This window comes from Xenopus laevis, chromosome 1S, assembly GCF_017654675.1.
Source record: "Xenopus laevis strain J_2021 chromosome 1S, Xenopus_laevis_v10.1, whole genome shotgun sequence".
NCBI classification, from domain to species: Eukaryota; Metazoa; Chordata; class Amphibia; order Anura; family Pipidae; genus Xenopus; species Xenopus laevis.
The window spans coordinates 45199993-45224054 of NC_054372.1; the positions used below are offsets into that span (position 1 = coordinate 45199993).

The window sequence follows — 24062 nt, forward strand, 5'->3', positions numbered from 1 at the left end:
TTGCGTCTATGGCCAGCTTTAGCTATTGTAAAGCACCCAGGTTTCCTTTGTGTCAATGCTTGAAGTATACTTTCCCTTTAAGCCTGGATTACAATGAAAATAAAGGGGTTTATGAACAAAGTGCTATTGTGAGGCAGAAGGGTTGCCAAGTCGCTGGCTCACTGCACGTCACAGCTATGAATGTTATGTGACCTTTACCACAAGATAATGCCGCGCATTCCTTTCACGTTAGTGTCAGACACAACAATGCGTGGGCGCTGCGGCTTCAGTTGTACATGTGTAACTGACATTGTTTTCACTGATTCTAGTGCCAGAAACCCCATGTGTGAGGAGAGCCGTGGGTGGCGGGATTAGTGTGAGAGGAGTGCGGACAAGGTGAGTGGCGGGATTAGCGCTAATCAGTGTGTGTGACACAAGTCATGCAGCAGCTCTGCTCTCCAATCCGCAGGTACCTCCTCCTCTTCTCTCCCGCCCTCCCCCTCCGCCTTTGTCTTACTATCACAGGGAAACCAAGGGAACAATTTCCTGTTGACACCGGATTATTTAGAAAGTGAAGGGAAGGAGGAGTGAGGGGAAGCCGGCCTGGAAGTTCTTCCTACTCGCACCTTGTACCCGGGCTGTGCTGCTGTCTGTCTCCCAGGGGACTGATAGAGATAGGGAATACGGCGAGCATTATAGGACATCACTAGCTACAAAGTTTGTCCGCAGGGAAAGAGGGGGACCTGGAGCGGAGGCAGCAGACGGCGGGCACCCTGGATATGCGGCTCAGCAACAGCAGCAGGTGCGCGGCCTCCTTGGGCTGACACTGGGATACAGGAAAGGAGATGCCAATGCGCTGCTGCCTCCATTGATCAGGGGTCGCTAAACACAAGCGCTCACGTCTGGCCTCGGCTTCTTACACAGGGGCCTTGTGCTGCCGTTGGGTGACAAGACGGGACTTGGATTTGTGAGCCTTCCATGCTCTCGCCCACAGCTGCTGATGGCTGAAGCCTGGCTGGAGGAAGAAGAGGAGGAGCTGCGAGAGATCAGGGACAGCGCTGGGAACAGGAGGCACAGGAGGTCCAACCTCAACCAAGCGGCAGGTAACTGTGTGACAGGGCCTGGGAAAAGCAGTGAGGGTCTGGCAGTGAGAGCCTGACAGTAAGGTTCTGACAGTAAGAGCCTGGCAGTGAGAGCCTGACAGTAAGGTTCTGACAGTAAGAGCCTGGCAGTGAGAGCCTGACAGTAAGGTTCTGACAGTAAGAGCCTGGCAGTAAGGGTCTGGCTGCTCTACACTGGGGATCTGGATTGTGTATACTCCATCCAATGGCCAATTAAACATATATTCATAATGACTTCTTCTATTGTGGTCTTCATCAGAGTCTATCCTTACTACTACCATTGCTGCTATTATCAACACTAGCCAGAATCCATAAAAATGGCCTTATTCTGATGCACCTGATAAAACTATCTTCTCATTGGGGAAGGTGTGTGTTTATATTGGACGATTTCACCCATTATCTTGCACATTCTGCTTGCCATTCAACCACACACATTCTGTTTGCTATTGAACCTGTCCAAAATTAAAGTTGCTACATAGCCAATAATGCATATAGAAGGCATGTCCAAACTCCTGCCGCGGCCCATATTCAATTTCAGACTGGCCCGCAGCCTTAAACAAGGACTCGCCCATTCAAGGACAGACCCGAATAAAAATTGGCACACAACTGGCCAGCCGAGCCAGGAGTCAGTAGATGAGCAGTGCCGTCTATCTTTTTGCCGCGCAGACTGTGCGCAGTGACGTAATCGCACGTTATTGTGTGCGCATGACATCGCTGGAGAACATGGGTTCTCGCTGGAGGCTGCGATTCCACCCATGTTCCTTCTAATGTTTCTTGTGAATGCCCAGTGGCGTATTACTGGGCCCCACAGCAAATTATTTTTCAGGCCCCCAAAATTTTTAGCAGTTGAATTGTTTTACCAATATTTATTGAAACTGTATATGAATTAGGGCCTCGTGGGGCCCCTATACCTCCTGGGCCCCCCTGCAGGCGCAGGGTCTGCTTCCTCTATAGTTACGTCCCTGTGAATGCCCATCAGCATGGTCACCGACTCATCCCCCCAGGTGATAATGTTTATACAATACAACATCAATTAGAAAATATATTTGCTACAGTATTACAAACACCCACGCCTAACTAAAACTTATACATCCTGGATTTTCAAATTGATTGGAGGGCTCCCTTCTGAATGGACCGTCAGACTGGGTCTCATTCTACGGTCAGAAAAATAGAATATAGAAATGAAAGGAATAAGAAAAGAAAATATAGCATAAATGAGAAAACAATAAAAAGTTTTAAATAAGTAAATACAAAAAAAAAAAAACAGAAAAGGAGGAAAAACAGAAAAAAAGACGTAAAAGGGGAAAAAATAAAAAAAATGGAAAAATAGTTAAAAAAAAGAGGAGGGATGAGAAAATGATTTTATAGTCTGGCAAGTTCACTTCACTTAACAATATATATGTGCAATCAACATGCTTAATTTACAAAAAAGTTGCAAAGTGCTACAGTGCATTCAGAATACAGGTATGGGACCTGCTATAAAGGATGCTCGGTAACGGGGTTTCTAGATAAAGGATCTTTCTGTAAATAGTTCAAAGAATGTCAGGCTGAATGGTCTTCCCGACACATTTTCACCTCACCAAATCTGGCCCTCGTTGCAAAAAGTTTGGACACCCCTGGCATACAGTTTCTGGGAAGCTTTCATTGTGGCACTTTAACCATTCATCAATAAAAGTCATTATGCAGCAGCATTACTGGATGTGTGGGTTTGCAACAATTTATACCCTGTAGACAATAATCTCTGGCTCGTGTAGCCCTTGGTTTACTTTGAATCTGCGCAGAAGGTTTTTTTATTTTTTATTTTTAAGGGATATGTCCACCTTTTATGTTTTTATTTCAAGTGCAGAATATTGCTTCTCTGCACACTAGCAGTTATACATATAACTGGCAACTGCTTTTCTAAGCCTGAACCGTGTTATGACCCTCTTCAAATATATGTCTGCTTTTGTTGATGTGCGGATACATTCATACAGTGAAAGAAGGTTTTGTTCAAGCTAAAGTTTATGCCCTTGTGTTTCACCGTAGATTTAATATTAATGGGGCTGTTCACCTTCCAACACTTTTGCCAGTTGTTTTCAGATCGTTTACCAGAAATAAAGACGTTTTTCAATTCCTTCCTATTTTCTTTTGTGACCAATTTCCAAGTGTAAAGTTTCATTATTTACATTATGTCTTTATAAAGAAGCTATGGGAGGGGGGGGTTACTGACTGTAATTGTTTTAAACTGATACATTTAGTTGATACATCTGTTATCTTTGTCCCTGTTGGGCAGAATCCCTGAGTTTCAGTAAAGGCGGGTGTTAGAATTGATACAATAGTTGCTAATATTCCACAGATAATTCTGAGAAATGTATCAACTAAATGTAGCAAATTGTAACAGTTCAGAATCTGCTCCTGGCTGCCAGACTGAAACACCAGCCAGTCCAATCAAGTGGCTCACCTCCCAAATACACACTTTTTGTAGTGCCAGGTGCTATACTGTGAGACCCACCCCTGTCACTGGGTCAAATCGATATCCAAAAGAAAGCCAGTAGCACACTGAGTCAGGTTGCAGTTGTGTTCAAAAAGAATTATTTTATTAAGCCCATATGCAAAAAGGCAACGTTTCGAGCCTACTAGGCCAGCACCACCAGCCAGAACCTTATGGACTGATATATCCGTTATTGAAGTTCTGTTCTTTCGCTCAGTCAGAAAGTACTGGTTTTCCTTACATTGTGTTTACGTTTAGACTTTTAGTTGTCTAAAGGTGGCCATACACGGAGAGATCTCCTCGTTTGGTGATGTCGCCAAAAGAGCGGATCTCTCTCCGATATGCCCACCTTGAGGCCCTAGGGCCCAACGATCTGATCCTAATGAATGGGAACGGGCGGTCCGATCGAGATCTGGCCGACTTTCGGCCAGATCTCGATCGGGGAAGCCCGTCGGGGGGGCCCATACACGGGCCAGTAAGCTGCCGGGTCTGTCGGCAGCTTTTATCGGCCCGTGTATGGCCACCTTAAGGGTTAGTTCACACAGGGCGTTTTGGGGAGACTTGGTCGTCTGGCGACTAATTGCCTCGTTTTGCGGCGCCAAACGCCTTCCCTGTTCCTGTGCCGGCTAAAATTCCTTGTGAGGCAACTTCGGGTGACTTCGGAAAACGAACCCGCCGCGTGTGATTCATTTTAGCCGGCGCAGGAACAGGGAAGGCGTTTGGGGAGATTGGTCGCCGCAAAACTAGGCGATTAGTCGCCAGGCGACCAAATCTCCTCAAAATGCCCTGTGTGAACTTACCCTTAAGGGCACACCTGGAGATTCGGGGAGATTTAGTTGCCCGGCGATTAATTGCCTCTTCTTTGGGGCGACTAATCTCCCCAAACTGCTTTCCCGTGTCTTCTGCCTGCTTCAATGAAAAAAAGCCTGCGGCAATGCACTCGCGGGGGTTCAATTTGCGAAGTCGCCTCACGAGTAGGAAACTTCAAACTTCGTTTTTTTGTTTGAAGCAGGCAGAAGACACGAGAAAGCAGTTCGGGGAGATTAGTCGCCCCAAAGAAGAGGCAATTAGTCGCCGGGTGACTAAATCTCCCCGAATATCCAGCTATGACCTTACCCTTAAAGAGTTGGACAGCACTTCTGGAAAGGGCTTTATTATAGCAGTATGCTGATAACACCTAACGCGTTTCGGGATCGACTCCCTTAATCATAGGTATAGCTATGATACCTATGATTAAGGGAGTCGATCCCAAAACGTGTTGGGTGTTATCAGCATACTGCTATAATAAAGCCCTTTCCAGAAGTGCCGTCCAACTTCTCAAGTTTATCACATTTATACAGTGGGGACACTGAGGACTGAGCACCTGGATAGAGGAGAGCTTGAGCGGTCTTTCATGTTTTGTCTTACCCTTAAGGGTAGGGACACACTGGGCGATTTGGGGAGTTTTAGTCGCCTGGCGACTAATCGCAGCGACTTTTCTCCCCGAATGCCTCCCCTCGCTCTGCGCCTGGCTAAAATGAAAAATCGCCTGCGCTAATCACACGCGGCGATTCGTTTTCCGAAATCGCCCGAAGTTGCCTCACGAGGAAACTTCGGGCGACTTCGGAAAACGAATCGCCGCGTGTGATTAGCGCAGGCGATTTTTCATTTTAGCCAGGCGCAGAGCGAGGGGAGGCATTCGGGGAGAAAAGTCGCGGCGATTAGTCGCCAGGCGACTAAAACTCCCCAAATCGCCCAGTGTGTCCCTACCCTAAAGAGCCTCATCCTTCTAACATCTCATTAGTTGCTATGGGTTCTTACACCTGGTCAAACTTTGTGCCTTTCATTACATATGGGGATAGCATTTTCATTTCTTCTATTACTTGGCTTTCAAATTAGGCTGTATTTTCCCTTCAAGAAAGGTATTGGCCCTCTAAATGTATGGCTTTTAGGTCATGTGGTTAAATAAATAAATAAAGCATTAGGAGTTATCTTGTATGTTGGGTATAGTTACTTTACAACACTAAAATATGTAATATTCTGCACTGTCACAGATCAACTATGATAAGATGATTGGGTTGGGTTGGTATTTTTCTAGGGAGTGTATGCTGCTAATGACTCATATCACAGCTACATTAAGCAAAAGGAAACAACGCCACTACAATTCAGCCATGTATTCAACATTTTCACATCCTTGTATGCATCATAGCCTAGAACAAGTTCAGCAAGCTTGAAATTCCCTGCAAACATTACATTCTGGCATTTTAACTATAAAAAGGGAAACTATAGCGAAAATTAATATGAGCCTCATCACACTGAAATAAGAAACTTTTTAAATACATCAATTAAAAATTCTGTACCGTTTCTTAAATAATCACGTTTGTATTCACTATTCCTCTCTCAGTATCTGTTTCTCTTCATTCTGTCTTCATGCAGCAGTTGGGTGTCAGATGAATGATCCAATATGTCTTATAAGGAGGCTCCCTTTCCTAGCAGATGTATTAGAACTCACTCATATAACTGATTCCAGTACAAACAAAATCTAACAAAATAACTGCCCTTTGCACAAATTCTGCATGTAGAGAGACAGGATTTCTGCTGATTTTAATAGAGTGAGCTCTAATATATTTTCTTGACAAAAGTAGCCACTCTATAAGATATATTGGATCTAACTGTCCATGATTATCTGACACCCAACTCCTGCATGAAGACAGAATAAAGAGAAACAGAAGCAGAGAGAAAGATAGTGAAGATAAACTTAATTATTTCGGAAATGATGCAGAATTTTTAATTGATTGTATTTAGAAAGTTTCTTATTTCAGTATGATGAAGCTTATATTAAATTTTCATATTCACAATAGTTCCCCTTTAAATACTGCACATATGTTACATTCTGTAGCATAAACCATTAAACTATTGAACCTAGTCCCTATAGTTAAATAATTTAGGTTTGGAAAAAAGTTGACTACTTGGAAAAAAACCCCAAAACAAATAGTAAGGCATTCAGTTCCCTTAATAAAGGATTCTGCTATTACAAAATCACATGCAGGCGTATGCTCAGCTGTTATCAAGATGTAATATTAGTATTTAGTGTTATGTATTGTGAGACAAACTGCTGTTGGTCTTCAGTTTTTATTTTGCACTGTGAATGATTTCACTTTTTGTCCATACACCACTCCAGCTTGGAATTTTTAAGGGGGGTAATGTTATAACAGTTTTTTTGGTACAACCGTGGTTCTATTTTATTCCTGTAAAAAGTCAGCAAATTTGTCAAGCATGACACATTTGTATAAAACCATTAAAAGGGCATATTGAATTAAAGAAATTATGATGGCAGAATGGCATTTATAAGATGGTTTAAAATTCAGTGGATCCACTAGAGGGTGCCAGCAGCATTGACATAGTCTCAGGCACAGCAAGAACATTCAGCATGGAACAACTAATACATTAACTAAAAATGAGTAAATAAGGAACTATTTACATGTTTAGTCTAGAGTATAGTTTAAGGTATAAAATAAAAGAAGTCAATGGGAAAAGGGGGCAGGCAAAAAAAAAAGAAAATGTAATTATTTATATATGTGTATTATTTGAAAACCATTTCATCAACCTGTAGGCTACAAGATTACACCAGCACCACTACTGAATGTTTTATAGTAATTACATAGTACAGGTATGGGACCTGTTATCCAGAATGCTCGGGACCTGGAGTTTTTTGGATAACATATCTGTCCATAAGTCTCCGTACTGCATCTAAGTGGGGTGAATGGAGACTGAAGGAAACAATGCTCACACAGGTGGAAGAGTTACACTGAACTTTACTCCATTTTAAAAATGTCGGGAGAAAATGTTGGTAAAAATGTTGTTTTCCATATCTGACATTTTAACAATAAATTTACAAAAATGTCTGTATTCAGCAGAATATGAAAAGTGGCGGTTGTGGGTATTTTGGTGGATTTCTGTTTGTGAATACGGAGATAGTATTTACACCACTTTTAACACCACTTTTACACCAAAAATATCCTTCCTCCTGATTTGTAAATCCCCCCCCAGCCAACCTTCTCAAAATGATACACACGTTTGTAAAAAAAAAAAAAAAAAAACATAGGCATTAATAGGAACTCGGCAAGTTTTTCAGTGGTAAACTCTAATCTCACATTTTGATAAATCTAAGCCTTAGTCACTTGTAGTAAGGTGTGCTCACTATCCCATACTAGCCTGGAGATAAGAAGGCTGGCAGAGCAATATATGTTCATTAGCAGGTTTGCAGTATGTAACACAAACCTCTTCCGAAAACTGTACCATACAATGTATGTATTTGTTGGAAAAACACAATGAATAAAGAGTAAAAAAAAACGGTACCAAAAAAACCTTGCAGCATATCCACTGGCCTTTGGCAATATATATATCGATGATAAAGCAATCTTCATCCTATAAATCAGTAGCTGATTTTTTTCTTCCTGCATTGGATACCCCTAATTATAGCAAGCCAGCCATATTAAAGCCAAGCTACTACCCAGATACTAGTGACTTAGAATGGTAAGACCCTAGGCCTAGGCTCCGTGACTTGTTGGGCAGCACGCTGTTAATAGCAATCTGTTTGAGAGCTCAAACTTCTCAGATGAATCGTTAGCCTGTTGGGGGGGAAGCAAGAAGCAACCACAATAACTATTTTAGAGTACCCTTCCATAGTTAACTTCTGTAGTCAATCATGTACCCCAATTATAAAATCTAAGGATATTCGAAATCACTGAGAATTAATTCTGTAGTTAGTTACAGGTTATGAAACCTAGGTGTTTTAAAGCTCACTAATAATGTATAACAGAGGCATTCGATTGGGTGTATTTATTAACAGGACAGACAAACATCACCAGTAAAGTTGCCCATAGCAACCACCAAAGCAATCAGATCTTTGCTTTTGTTTTCAGACTTGTAGGTCTGTCCAAATCTAATTGCAGTAGGCAACATCACCAGTGACATTTGTCTCCAATGCTAATAAATATGCCCCTTTGTAATTTTCAAGTACGCTAATAATGTATAACAGAGGTACTCATTTACTTTAATGTTAGTTTTTTACACTTTTACATTGGATTTAAGAGGCAACTAATAAGTAGCACAATACAGCCGCCATGCCAGTCTGGATGTGCAAGTACTCTCCAAACTACTCATTACCCCCTTCTAATCTACTTCTCAACACCACACTTTTGACCTCTTATCATACACACATTCAGTACAGATTCACCCCTTACTTCCCATGTTCCAGCTGACTTTCAGCAAGTCTCTCAGACATGTTGTTGCCTGTGTATAAGGGGCTGTCATAATACATTTGTCTTGGTCCTTCCTAGAATGGCCATGTCCAAAACCGCTGAATCTTGCACAATTAGAATTGGACACTGCAATTCTGGACAATGCAATTTTGTCACCTGTTGGGTTGGCAAACCAGGTCCCATTAATTAACCTTAATGCACCCTAAACTGACCCTAATCTATCATAGAATTCATTTATGATATACCACAGGCCAAGATTGATTGCTATTTCCATATCTCTCACTATCTGGTCACTGACCTTGCTCATCCCAACACCTTGGGGTACATTTATCAAAAAGTGTCAATAGCCATAGTCTGCTAGATTGAAATTCCGCCACTCTCCATTCATTTTAATGGGATTTTGAAAGGTATATTTATCAAAGGGTGAACTTTCATGAATTGAGAAATACTTTTTTAAAAATCCCATAGAAATAAATGGAGAGTGGCAGAATTTCACACTAGGGGACCGTGGCACTCTCCAACATAACTCTGTGATGAATATACCTCCTTCACGTATCCTTTTCCTCTTAGATTGTAAGCTATTGGCCCTGTAATGTCTTTGCGAGGCTTGAAATATTAGCAGGTAGCAGAGGCACCTGCCTAGGGCACAACTGTTTTGGGAAGGGGTGAAATGAATTTTAGATTTTTTTATTATGGTGTTCAAATCAAGTACCAATCAGTAGCATTGCCACTATAGGCTTTAGTTGCCCTTTAGTTTTAGTTACTTTTTTTTATATAGCACATTTAAGGCTGACTGGTTTCAGACTGGGTACCTCTGCTTTATTGTAAGAGGAAAAAACAGCTCTAGGTATGGACAGCATGCTAATGTGCGTGTGTGTTATGTTTTCCCCTGTTTTTGAGTGCGGAAATTGAGGAGGACCATGTAAACTTCCTCAATGACTGCATTCATACAGAGATCTTTGACCAGTTCACTCTTTCCAATCAGATGTAACAAACATGAGAGCCAGTCCCTCACTCCCCGCCTCCCTTTTTCTTACTGAAAAACTGCACTTCCATCTCTGGGAGTTGATCTGTAAGTCCCGCACAGGCACCCAGCTCTCTATGCTGCATTACACGGTGTGGGAACAGTGTGAGCATTGGCAGGGACTGAATGTGCTCATGCAAAGAGTGACATTTATGGATCAAACTAAAGATAGGTAAGCTGCCTGTGTACTGAATATATAAGGCGAGGCTTATTTGCACTTTTCATTGTTAGTTACAGATATCATTATCTGCTTTTGTGTTGATGATAAAAGGACTGTTTTGCAAAATAACAATTCTTGAGAATAGGGTAATTGTTGCCTATTGCACATACTGCAATTAAAAGCAGTTACTCTTACATATATTGTGTTGCATGGTAAAACCTAATCCTTTATTAAAGGGGCAGGAAATTGAATCAGTCCGTCCAGCATCGCTGCCTGTGGCACTCCCTGGCATAAAGCTGACAGTTGCAGTGAATGAAACATAACCACATGGCATGTTTAACTAGTTCTAAAAACAACTTTCTCTAGTATTGTGCCTTTGCCATAATGTTTTCTCTTCTGGCTGGAAAACTTTTTTCTTTTGTTCAGTGCAGAACCCTGTTTTCACTTCATTTGTTGGCACAAGTGATGTGGCAAAGCTCATAACTGCAAGTGATGAAAATAGTCAAGATTTAAGGCCCCCATACAAGGGCCGATAAAAGCTGCCGACAGACTGAGTCTGTTTTTTCCCCCTCAATGACATATGGTCTTTGACACATACAGCAATCTATCTGTGGAAAGTGTCTTAATGGCCCATGAGTGGGACCATCTGACCGACTTTCCCGACCGATATCTGGCCGAAAGTTTGCCAGATCTCCATCGTGCAGATTAAAAAATCCCGTCTGATTGCAGCCGCATCTCTGCATGTATGTGGTCCCGCAACCGCCCGCCCTGCATTATGATCCGATTGTTGGGCTCTAGGGCCCACGATCAGATCAGCCCGATATCGCCCACTTCAATGTGGGCATATCGGGCAGAGATCCGTTCGTTTGACGACATTGCCAAACTAGTGGAGCTCTACGTCTATGGCCACCTTTAGGGAAAAAAAATGCAGAGAATAGACACTGTAGCTACTGGGTTCCTAGGGGTATTGATGCAGATGGTGTGGGAAGGCAGGGAGACCTAACAATTCTGCTACATGGCCTATTATTAAGTTGTGCCACTTCTATTAAACCATCATTAACCTTTAACCTGTGCATATCCTACAGAAATTGAACTATACAAACTCCACTGGTAGTACAACACCACCTTTTTCATGTCATATTTTTATACTTTAAAGAAGGACAGACACATTTGTTAAAATGCCAATATTCATAACTTAGATTATCGGGGGGCACTTGAGCACCTGCATAAGCAGGACTACTAGAACTTCAGTGGAGCCCATTGTATAAGGGAAAATAGCCATTAATCATTAGCATAACTACTATACAACAGATCTGGACTGCAGGGGGCAGACCTGGTAAGCACTCCATCACTTGGCATTCCCTCTTGCCCCCCTTCCCATGACAGCCTAGCCTAGCAGTGTCTGTAGTAGAAGGCTTAATAGCCCAGCAGAGCCTGTAGTAGTAGGTGTAATCGCGTAGCTACATCTGTAGTAGCAGGGATTATAGCCCAGCAGTGTCTGTAGTAGAAGGCTTAATAGCCCAGCAGAGCCTATAGTAGTAGGTGTAATCGCGTAGCTACATCTGTAGTAGCAGGGATTATAGCCCAGCAGTGTCTGTAGTAGGAGGGATAATGGCTATGACTGTGAGAAATGAGATATAATGGTGCAAAATGCCATCCTGCTTACTTTGATCTTTTGCTGAAGAACAAATTTATTTCCTCAAACACCTAATGGCTATCAGGGTGAATAGAGTTACAGTTCAGTACTAACAGAAGCCCTGCACCATGGACTGGCCTAAAAGCTGTTTTGTCCATAGTTACTGTACAGTACTATATTGTTATAGGTGGCCTATTCAAGTGGAAAAACATGGATGTGTGTGTGTTTTTATATATGTATACACTTATTAAATTTAAAGGGTGTTTTCACCTATACTCTGTACTTTCAAGAACAAATCTATAACAAAGAAGGTGCTATGTGCTTGGGAATAAAAATGCACCAGGGAAAAATCAGAGTAAAGGGGTTAATGTGTAAAATGTTCCTATAAAGGATTTGTTGAGCAGTATAGCACATTTCCAGATGTTAGGGACCTGTCTGCTCTCCCTCTTTCTCCCCATCCCGTCGCAAATCCAAGCCAACCATGATTCATAGAATGGGGGGGGGGGGGATGCATGTGTTTTTTTTAAAACTCCAGCTCTGATCTGAGAATGACCTGAGGATGAGGATACAGCTGCATGGAATCACTTTCTCAGCAGTTTCTGTATCTAATTTTAGTTCTTGCATTGGTAACTACAACTGGCCTTACTGACAGGTTTGGCCTCCTAGTGCGTAATTCTGACCAATTACTATGGCTTCTTGCGTCTAGCTGCATATCACATGAATTCTGCAGTGAACAAAAGCTATGTAAGGGTTAAAAGAGACATTTCTGAACAGAAGACAAATACAAAAATGGGTACCAAGTTTGTTTCGGTTAACATTCACTCTGTGAAAAATTGGTTGTGACTTTCTGTTTCTAACAGGCCATTGTCACTTTATCTGTCAAAAGTTCTGCTGGCTGTGCAGCTTGTTCAGGTTTATTTCTAGTTCTGCATACAGACAGATCTTTTGTTGGTTTTCTGTGGACTAGTGCTTTCATGGCATTTAAATACAAAAGACTAAAATACTTGCATTATTATTTTCTGTTTATATTTTTATTTATTTATTCATATAGCGCCGACCTATTCTACAGTACTTCTCAAAGATCATACGTCATTCACTTTAAGCCATGCTTCCAATTTAATGTCCCTGTCACATTCACACACACACTAGGACCACTTTTATCAGGATACAGTTAACTGCTACTTTGTATATTAGTTCACTTTATTCACATACAGTACCCTTAGATTTAATAGGTCCCTTGGCCCTCCGCTAGCTGGTTTTTTGACATCCCTGTCCAGCTTGTAGATAAGAAAAATAATTAAAGGGATCCTGTCATCGGAAAACATGTTTTTTTCAAAACACATCAGTTAATAGTGCTACTCCAGCAGAATTCTTCACTGAAATCCATTTTCAAAAGAGCAAACAGATTTTTTTATATTCAATTTTGAAATCTGACTTGAGGCTAGATATTTTGTCAATTTCCCAGCTGCCTCGTCCTGTGACTTGTGCCTGCACTTTAGGAGAGAAATGCTTTCTGGCAGGCTGCTGTTTTTCCTTCTCAATGTAACTGAATGTGTCTCAGTGAGACATGGGTTTTTACTATTGAGTGTTGTTCTTAGATCTACCAGGCAGCTGTTATCTTGTGTTAGGGAGCTGTTATCTTGTTACCTTCCCATTGTTCTTTTGTTTGGCTGCTGGGGGGGAAAAAGGGAGGGGGTGATATCACTCCAACTTGCAGTAAAGAGTGACTAAAGTTTATCAGAACACAAGTCCCATGACTGGGGGGCAGCTGAGAAACTGACAATATGTCTAGCCCCATGTCAGATTTTAAAATTGAATGTAAACCAATCTGTTTGCTCTTTTTAAAAATGGATTTCAGTGCAGAATTCTGCTGGTGCAGCACTATTAACTGATTCATTTCCCATGACAGTATACCTTTAATACATAGGTGGGACCACAAAACAACAATGTAAAATAAGGGAAAAGGAAAAGGAAATTATGGAAACAGTTAAACATTTTTTTTAATTAGTCTTTTCTTTCTCATTCCAGAACGCCCCGAAAGAAATAAACCAGAGCACCGATTTCCTGGGTAAGAACTTTACAAGAATTATAATGACAGAAAAATAACTTGTGGTGCCTTAGGCAGATTGTTTTATAATATGCAAATACCTGCAGGAAAAAGGTTGGATCACTTCAAAACTGTTGATTGTTTTGGATTGTCATTAATGATGGGCGAATAAATTTGCCAGACACGAATTTGTGGCGATTTTCTGCGTTTGCGCAAAGCGAATTAATTTGCGGAACTGCAGAGACAATTCGCCCAATTGACTTTAATACATTTGGACAAAATAGTAGCACATTATTTATATATATAATTATTTTGACGCCTATTGACTTTAATGCGTTTTGCGAACGGCACAGATTTGCCCATCACTAATTGTCATGTTTTAGCAATCACAAGATCCTTTGCAAAGTTATACTGTATGCTTTGGGCTTCAATCTAGACCTTCATTTTCGAAAATATAAGTGGTTAATATATTAACAGTGTACTGTACTGTGTGTATTTATTAATGCCTTGCCACAATCCAGCTGTCTCAACCAGTTCATCTTTAATCCTTTTCAAAAGCATCTATGTGTATGTTTAGCTAAAGATCTTATAGTGTTGTCATTTATGTTGGTTTTAAAGTTATTTTATTTTAAACGTAATAACGACTGGAAATGCACAGCTGATTTTGATTCTTGAAACAAAGTAGCATGCATCTCCAGCCAACTGTCAATTTCCCACAATGACTTGGATGCTTTTGCACAGGTCTGTTAAAGGAACAGTAACACCAAAAAATGGAAGTGTTTTGAAAATATCTTGTACTGTTGCCCTGCAGTGGTAAAACTACTATAGTTCATATAAACAAGCTGCTGTGTAGCAATGGCAGAAATTGAAAAAAGGCCATATAGCACAGGATAAATAGTGGATAACAGATAACACCATTATGTGCTACAGAGCTTATCTGAGCCTTTTCACCTTTGAATGACTGCCCCCATTGCTACACAGCAGCTTATTTATATAAAAAATAGTAGTGTTTCTGATGCCAAACCAGCAGTTTTACCAGTGCATGGCAACACTGCATTATATTATTACGTTAAAACACTTATTTTTTGATGTCACTGTTCCTTTAATCGGTTGGCATCTGCTACATTGTTTCAAGAGTCAGAAGAAGCCAGTGCAGAGAAGAGCAAGGGACAGAGAGATACTGGTTTCAATGGCATCTACAAATATATTTTAAAAAATAAAAAAGTTGATTTTTTTTTCTTAAAACTGACTTTTCTGTTTTATTATGCAACATTTAATTTTTTTTTGTTTCGTTAACTATGGTCAAAAATGGTCAGCTAAGCACAATTCTTTTTGACCCCTACAGACCTTACAATACCTTTTCCTGTAGTCAGCCCCTGAATGAACCCCATTCCAAAGACAAGCAGTGATATAGAACAGCTCTCCCTTTACTTGATCACAGCAGCAACACTGATATGTGCAATATATTCTCATACCAAGCAGGCACATACACAATCCTTAGTCTCCCTTTTCAGTAGGGATGCACCGAATCCACTTTTTTGTATTCGGCCGAACCCCCGAATCCTTCATGAAAGATTCTGCCGAATACTGAACCGAATCCGAACCCTAATTTGAATATGCAAATTAGGGGTGGGAAGGGGAAACATTTTTTACTTCCTTGATTTCTGACAAAAAGTCACGCAATTTCCCTCCAGCTCCTAATTTGTATATGCAAATTCGGATTCGGTTCGTCCAGGCAGAAGGATTCGGCCGAATCTGAATCCTGCTGAAAAAGGCCAAATCCTGGCCGAATCCTGGATTCGGTGCATCCCTACTTTTCAGCTCAGCAGTAAATCTTTATGCAAATTCTCTTGCCCCCTAGTGTCACCTCATCTCAGCATAAATGCCCATAAACAGAGTTTTCTGACACAAGGGAATCGGTGTAATCCAAAATCTGTGTAGCTATTTGTTGTTAACAGATTCAGCGATGGGCATTTATTAACTATGCAGAAGTATTTGTAAAGAAATTTGGAGAGTGTTTAGTTCTCCTTTAAAGGAATTGTTCAGTGTAAAAATAAAAACTGGGTAAATAAATAGGCTGTGCAAAAAAAAAAATTCTAATATAGAAAGTTAGCCAGATATGTAATGTATAAAGGCTGGAGTGACTGAATGTCTAACATAATAGCCAAAACATTCCTTCCTGCTTTGTGGCTTTCTTGGTTTCCACTGATTGGTTACCAGGAAGTAACCAATCAGTGACTTGAGGGGGGGCTTATGGGTCATAACTGTTGCTTTTGAATCTGAGCTGAATGCTAAGGATCAATTGCAAACTCACTGAACATTTATATCCCATGTGGCCCCCCCTTAAAGTTGTTGACTAACTCTGGGTTAGAGAGCTGAAAAGCAGGAAGTAGTGGTGTTCTGGCTATTGGGTTAGACATCCAGACACTCCAGCTTTTATACATTACATTATTGGCTAACTAACTATATTAGAAACATTTTTTATTTTGCACAGCCTATCTATTTACCCAGTTTTTATTTTTACACTGAACTGTTCAATTAAGAGCTTTCTCGGGAGATACAATTTCCTACAAAAAGTTCCTCATGATGTCTCCAAAATACACCTGCATCACGAACCTCAAAATGCCCAAAACTCCCTGAGAAGGAATAGTGGAAGACTCCTGGCAGCACAGAGCCCTTTTTGCATATGTCTAGATTGTAGATCTTTTAGAGATGTCTCACACATGCCATTATCTCACACAACAAAACAAATACCAATAGGGAAAACAGCAATACCACTCTGTGTCTGTAAGCAGTGACAGGAAAATGTTATTCATCTCACTGCTTACTGAAATAGGGTGGTTCTACATGGTGTCCACCATGTTTTTCTGCCAGTGGCGAAAATGCCACATGTTATAGCCCTAATCCGGTGGTCCACCTTTAAGTTAACTTTTAGAATGTTATAGAATAGCCATTTCTAAGCAACTTTTCAATTGGTCTTCATTATTAATTTGTTACAGTTTTTGAATTATTTGTCTATTTATTCTGATTCTTTCCAGTTTTCAAATGGGGGGGTCGCTGACCCCCATCTGAAAAACAAATGCTCTGTAAGGCTACAAATGTATTGTTATTGCTATGTTTTATTACTCATCTTTCTATTCAGATCCTCTAATATTCTAGTCTCTTATTCAAACCAATGCATGGTTGCTAGGGTAATTTGGACCCTAGCAACCAGATTGCTGAAATTGCAAACTAAAGAACTGCTGAATAAAAAGCTAAATATCTCAAAAACCACAAATAATAAAACATGAAAACTAATTGCAAAGTGTCTTGGGATACTATTCTCTACATCTTCCTAAAAATTAACTCAAAGGTGAACAACCCCGTTAAGCCTTTCCCCTTGATGTACAAGCTGGATGGAATTAAAATGTAAGGGAATGTGTGTATTGACTGCTGTGCAGAGGATCAGTTCTAAATGTAACGTAAAGCAGACTGCAAGTTCTGGCTCATCAAAACCTTTGCAGAGAAGAATTATTTGGCAGGCACCTGAACAATATCTTAGTGCTGCTATTATTTTAATTCATGTAGCAATTTGCTGACTAAGCAGATAATACTTGGGAATGGTGTTCATTTGAGGACTCAGAGGGGTGGTCTTAACTTAACTTTTATATTTCTGCCTTGGAAGAAGCCAGTTTTTCTTTATAAACAAAACCTAATTAATAGCATATGTCAGCAACTGGAACAGTCAAAGGTTATTGTGGACATTATGAAACATATACAAGTAGCAAGAAAACAGAATTTTTGGCAATTGTTCAGCTAAATCGACAAACCGATATAGGGCTTTTATGTACATATTTATAGGTTATTTTGTGAAGATTTGACCATTTTGGGTTCTCCCTAAGAGCAACTCACCATCGATGTCATAAATAAACTACAATACTTTGTAGTGTGTTGCTTCCATAGGCTTCATTAAGTCAGAAAGTGATGTGAGGGAATCTGTGGTACAACAAGCTTTTTAACTGTATTAGTAAAATTAATGTTCTGCTGTTAAATGATATATATGCTGTAAGGTTTACTTTTATACTTTTAAATGTATGTATGTTTTCTTAAAGGGATATTGTCATGGGAAAAAAAATTTTTTTCAAAATGAATCAGTTAATAGTGCTGCTCCAGCAGAATTCTGCACTGAAATCCATTTCTTAAAAGAGCAAACAGATTTTTTTTTATAATCAATTTTGAAATCTGACACGGGGCTAGACATATTGTCAATTTCCCAGCTGCCCCAAGTCATGTGACTTGTGCTCTGATAAACTTCAATCACTCTTTACTGCTGTACTGCAAGTTGGAGTGATATCACCCCCTCCCTTTTCCCCCCAGCAGCCAAACAAAAGAACAATGGGAAGGTAACCGGATAGCAGCTCCCTAACACAAGATAACAGCTGTCTGGTAGATCTAAGAACAGCACTCAATAGTAACAACCCATGTCCCACTGAGACATATTGTTACATTGAGAAGGAAAAACAGCAGCCTGCCAGAAAGCATAAAGTGCAGGCACGAGTCACATGACCAGGGGCAGCTGGGAAATTGACAAAATGTCTAGCCCCATGTCAGATTTCAAAATTGAATATAAGAAAAATCTGTTTGCTCTTTTGAGAAATGGATTTCAGTGCAGAATTCTGCTGGAGCAGCACTATTAACTGATTCATTTTGAAAAAAAATGTTTTTCCCATGACCGTATCCCTTTAACTAAATACTTGTGGCGTGTGTTTTCATGACACTGTAAATGTGTATTGCTAAATGTATGCAGCTCTCATGGGAACAGTCATCTGGAGACTTGGGCTTGAGAGCTGAATCTCTTGCAGATAAACAAATACATCTGCTCCCTTGTCTCAGGGAGGTCATGGTTATCTGGCTGAAAAGAGGGGCTTGCACAGACAGTGTAGGGCTGTATGCACTCTTTCATGTAGGTATTTTGTGCTGTTTATTATCTTGTATAAGTGCAGCATATTAAAAGCTTTTCTGCATTAGTACTTCCCTTAAAGCCTGTTTCGTTGGAGCAGAATGCATGGCAAATAGAAAGCAGATCCTATAAAGAACTTCCCTCCATTGCAGGGCAGGGCTGGAAAGGGTTGTTGCGTGACATTTTTGTGTTGCGTGAGATTGCATAGAGCCAGCTCCAATTTGGATGGAGATCATGGAACAGACTTAGTTTTCCTTTTACAGAAGATAGAAGATTTGCACGATCATATTTAGATTTGCTGTTCGCTGTTGTACTTTAAGAAAGCAATATCTGTATCCTCCTCTTTACAATCTCTCTTTCTGTTTAACAGGCAAGGTCCCTTGTCCTCAATAAGAGCTGTCATTAAGAGAAGTAAGTCATTCTTTTGTTGTTTGTAAGCATTTTATCACTTGTGGATATTTTGCCAAAACTTTAACTTAAATAATGCCTGAATACAATTTTTTTTTCCATTGGTTTGTTTATAGTATTTTGTTATTTAAGAACTTGTGTACCATTTTTGTAGTCATTTTTCTCTTTTTCTGATTTTGTTTTTCTTTTTAACTTTGATATACTTTTATGTTGGAATTGGAATTTTAATTTTAATATCTTTGAATTAGCTTCATAAGTAATACACAGATTTAAGTTAAAGCTGATATCTTTATTTGTGTTCTTTGTTCTGCATAGCTTCAAGAACGACAACTCAAAGTGAACAACAGAGAGAGAGAAGGTACTTGTTAACCCCCATATACTCCTTACTGATGTAGCTTAGCACTTCAGTTTCACCTGTTGGGCCCCATGGGAGGAGACCCCTGAAAAGGTGCCCCCCACAAGTAGTTTCCCCAGTACACTCTATCCCAGTAGCTTGTCCTCCTCCTGTAATCTGCCTGCTTGGAGACCAATGCAACATTACCACAACCTTATTTTGCACTTGCTTGCTCCTCAAAATCCCTCTTCTTTTTCTGGTAGGGGCAATTCTGAAAATGTATTAACTATGTAATTAACTTTCTTTGGAAAACAGTAGATGTGGGGCTTTAATAGAGAACAAATAAAAGATAACTGAACACAGCAGAACTGGAAACTAACATGCTACAATTCACTGGCATTTTTAAAAGCACACAATAGACATGCCAAACCAAATTAATAATTATTTTTGGTGTTACTGGTTTTAAAATGTATAGTTAACAGAAAAACATACCTGGCAGAGATACAATACATGCACAGCTGTTTGTGTACCTTAAAAAAACAGAAAACACCAGGATTGTATGATTTTTGTGTAACAGAGGGAAGGGCAGTGTAACTTTACATTGCTTTCCCATATCAGTGTGGTACAGAATTCAGTGTATACAGTGCAAGTATATAGTTCATTTTCCTTCCATTAGTATGATTAGAAATTATCTGGACCCACAGTAATATCATTTTAGCCCCCACCTAAACTAAACTGCTACAGACATTTTGTCACTCATATACAGATGAACATTTGTTGCCTATTGATGTGTTTTTTTTGTGGTCAGTAACTACTGGGGAAATGAACCTTAACTTTGTGTTTATAATTTGCCTGAATCTGTCCCAAATATGCAGTGTCCTGGGTAAGGGGGTGGGGTGAGTCATAAGGAATTTAGTGTAGGCAGTCAGCATTACAGGGTTATGGGAGGGGTGCAGGGGGTTGGGGTTGCTGTAGTTTCAAATTTGCATATGCAAAGTTCAGGTCTGTGTATATTGCAGTAAAACACCCAACTTGGTAATACAGTAACATAGTTATTATGGTTGATAAAATACACGTACATATAGTTCAGACTATTATGGCTATTAAGCTGTAAACACCAAACTGAATCTTGACGGTGGTAGGATATATGTACTATGCTTCAAATAAAATAATAATATTTTATTTAAATATTTCCCAGTTTGAATGTATAAGGTTTAAACAGCTTTTACTTACCGTTTTCTTAGACTTGTGTTGCACCAGTTGTTTTCTCCACCAGGGGAGAACTGGATTGGCTGCTGTCCACCATAACAATGCTATGCACCGACATGCACTACATTTGCAGATTTCATTTGCAGATTTCAGTGCAAAAATTAGAAACTATGTATTTTAATGATATCTACCCTGTATTTGGACTAACAAGCAGACATTTTATTTGTCAGTGGACATACAGGGAGGTTGGCAGCCATGTCGAATTTTCCACTGGAATATACATGCCTTTGAAGAAAATGCGTAGTGTGACACAATTAATATTAATTCATTAATATAAATCTATAAATATATCAATATGCTTCTCCTAGACGTCCAGAGATAACAATTGTTGCTGCTGAGCCCATTGGTCCTGGATCTTGGTTTCATGGTGGACCACCAGCTGGACTGGGGTTTCCTCCTCCACCACCCCCACAGTGGAGGCCCAGTGAATCTCATCCGGCAGAGGTGAGCATCCATAGATCCACAAGCTAGGAGAAATTCTTTTGGTTTTAAAATGTTACTGATTTGAATCTTGCGTTAAGCTCGTGGCAGAGGTTCCCAAGCTAAGCCAACCCAAATCAGTGAATTGGAAAGTTTAGATGAAGTGCAGATAGTGTATGATTTGGTGGAATACTTGACACGTGGTAAGGCCTCATCTGGAGTATGCAGTGCAGTTTTGGACTCCAGTCCTTAAGAGGGATATAAATGAGCTGGAGAGAGTGCAGAGACTAAGTGCAACTAAACTGGTTAGTGGGATGGAAGACTTAAATTATGAGGGTAGACTGTCAAGGTTGGGGTTGTTTTCTCTGGAAAAAGGTGCTTGCGAGGGGACATGATTACACTTTACAAGTACATTAGAGGACATTATAGACAAATAGCAGGGGACCTTTTTACCCATAAAGTGGATCACTGTACCAGAGGCCACCCCTTTAGACTAGAAGAAAAGAACTTTAATTTGAAGCAACGTAGGGGGTTCTTCACAGTCAGGACAGTGAGGTTGTGGAATGCACTGCCGGGTGATGTTGTGATGGCTGATTCTGTTAATGCATAATATCAAAGGCTATTGTGATACTAAGCTCTATTGTTAGTATAGGTATGGGTATATAGAACTTAATTAAAAGTAGAGAGGGGTGTATGTATGGATGCTGGGTTTTCATTTGGAGGGGTTGAACTTGATGGACTTTGTCTTTTTTCAACCCAATTTAACTATGTAACTATGTGGAACTATAACAGTGATTTTTACAAGAAAAATAGGTGGGATGAGGTTGAAAATGTTGCACTACAAAGTTTTCCAATGTCTTGGAAAATCTTTGGATTATTACCCTGTGCTGATCTCCAAGTAAAGCCAATCCAATCCAATATAGTAGTAGTGAGATGAGACTCTCCCAATAATCTTCAAGTGTTTATTAGGTAGATAACACAACATGTTTCAAGCTAGGCCCTTTGTCAAATGTTTCATTTACACTGTATTATTACAAAGGACATAGGCCAAAACATTTTGTTATCCACAAACCTAATAAACAATTGCATTCTAAGATTATTGTGTGCATTTCCTCTCACTATTGCTACATTGTACTAGTTAGTAACAAACTCACTCTACTGTAGATTCAGTTAATTGACTGACATCTATATCTGCTGTATAAACTCACCGTTGTTTTCATGATGGATACACCTTTTATCCACTGGGCAAGCATAGGAATTAATGGTAAATATTGAATTAGACTGTGGTTGTAAAACTCAGGAGAGTAATGTTGACTGTATTTTTATACTTATTTTCTTTTAAATGTAGAGCTTTTGTTGGAAAGTGAGTCATTATGCAGCGATGCCCATAAAATGTGACTACAGGGAGTCCGCGAATTACAAACTTCCAACTTACATGAAACCCACACTTACAAACAGAGGCTATTACAGTAACATGCTGTGGGTTGCTTGGCTTTTTTTAGCATTTAGCTTTAATGAACCACCTGCCTCAATCCCCTCTGGTGTGTGTTGTCTACTGCAGAGCACAAAAAGGTAAAAATAAATATGCATAAAAAGATAAAAAAAAATATGCACAGAAAGGTAAAAATAAATACTTACACATCTGTCTAAGTTGCATTTCAACTTATATACAAATTCAACTTAAAAACAAACCTACAAAGCCTACCTGTACGTAACCCAGGGACTGCCTGTACATAAATCTCCAGGGTTTTAATTAGGGCCTTCCCCTTTATATATTCTTAATCTGTAGTTGTATACACAGCACATCCGAAAACATAACATTGATAAAAATTACACAATTATAAATAGAAGTAAAAAAAAGAAGAAGAAAATAACGTAAAAGGCAAAATAAAAGGAATGCCAGTGTAATATGTGAAGGAGTGGCCTGTCTCTACCTACAATCTATAATGACAAAAGACAATCCAGTATAATCAATCTAGGGTTGCCAAGTTTTTTTGAACTGGCCATGTTTATTAAGGGTTATACTAGAGAGTTTTTCATTAACCGATATCCAGTCTATTTTCGTTTTCATGTTGGGAAAGTTGATTGCCTTTAGCTTCCAGGATTTAGCCAGGGTATATCTTGCCGCTAATAATAAAAATGTAATTGAACCCTGGTTAGCATGTCTGGTACTGCTCCCAATTGTGTGTCAAATGGGGTTTTCCTCAAATTCGCATGTAGTACTGAAAATATTAAGTTATATACTTACTTCCAGAACCTGATTGCCTGGAGGCAGGTCCACCATATGTGTCCCATTGTGCCCAAATCAGAACAACCCCGGAAGCAGTTTCCAGAAGCTGTTGGTGCAAATTTCACTATCCTGGCAGGAGTTAAATACCACCTAAAAAGTACTTTATATTCTGCTTCAAGCAGTATCTTATTAATGGTGCAGTGTTTCACGTTTAACTAAAGCTTATTCCATTGTTCCTCCTCCATACTACTTCCCAATATGTTAGTCCAAGCTTAATATAGGATAAATCGTTTAGGGGAAGTAAGGTGTAGGTACAGGACCAAAATTGTTCTATGAAGGTTTCCCAGAAAGACACCAGTGCTCAAAAAAGGTGGTTCTTTGTGATTGAGGCTCAGAGCACTTCCAGTATGTGTTGGTGGCCAGGTTTTTTTTTTTTATACTGAGTATTCTTGTTCACAAAGTAATTAAATATATTGCATATTATAACATATATGTTATAGCAAATCATTGTCAATTGTGAATCTGGAACATAAATGTAAGTGCTGATATATTCCATTAATCTCCAATCAACAGCCTCCATCCTATGAGCAGGTGATTAAAGAAATCAACCAAGTGCAGGTTACCACATCCAACTGTAATGCGGAGCCCCGACGTACTACAACATGTGCAACACAAACTGATTTTCAGGTGGACGAAGAACAAAACATACTGGCCAATAATGTTATTGATCAGCCTGTCTTTTGTAATCAGGAACCACTAGCAGGTAACTGGCTAAAAGTGTT

The 24062-nt window shown here is 39.8% G+C and overlaps 1 protein-coding gene across 1 annotated transcript in view; it reads left to right on the plus strand.

Moving 5' to 3' along the window:
- Nucleotides 1-361: 361 nt before the first annotated feature.
- The window catches only part of sh3d19.S (SH3 domain containing 19 S homeolog), a 44577-nt gene continuing 20876 nt past the window's right edge, over nucleotides 362-24062 (plus strand). The window contains exons 1-6 of the mRNA XM_018243270.2: nucleotides 362-1082; nucleotides 13662-13701; nucleotides 18990-19030; nucleotides 19343-19385; nucleotides 20939-21074; nucleotides 23854-24043. Of these exons, the coding sequence (XP_018098759.1) occupies nucleotides 980-1082; nucleotides 13662-13701; nucleotides 18990-19030; nucleotides 19343-19385; nucleotides 20939-21074; nucleotides 23854-24043 (553 nt within the window). The 5' untranslated portion in view covers nucleotides 362-979. The remainder of the gene's footprint in view (nucleotides 1083-13661; nucleotides 13702-18989; nucleotides 19031-19342; nucleotides 19386-20938; nucleotides 21075-23853; nucleotides 24044-24062) is intronic.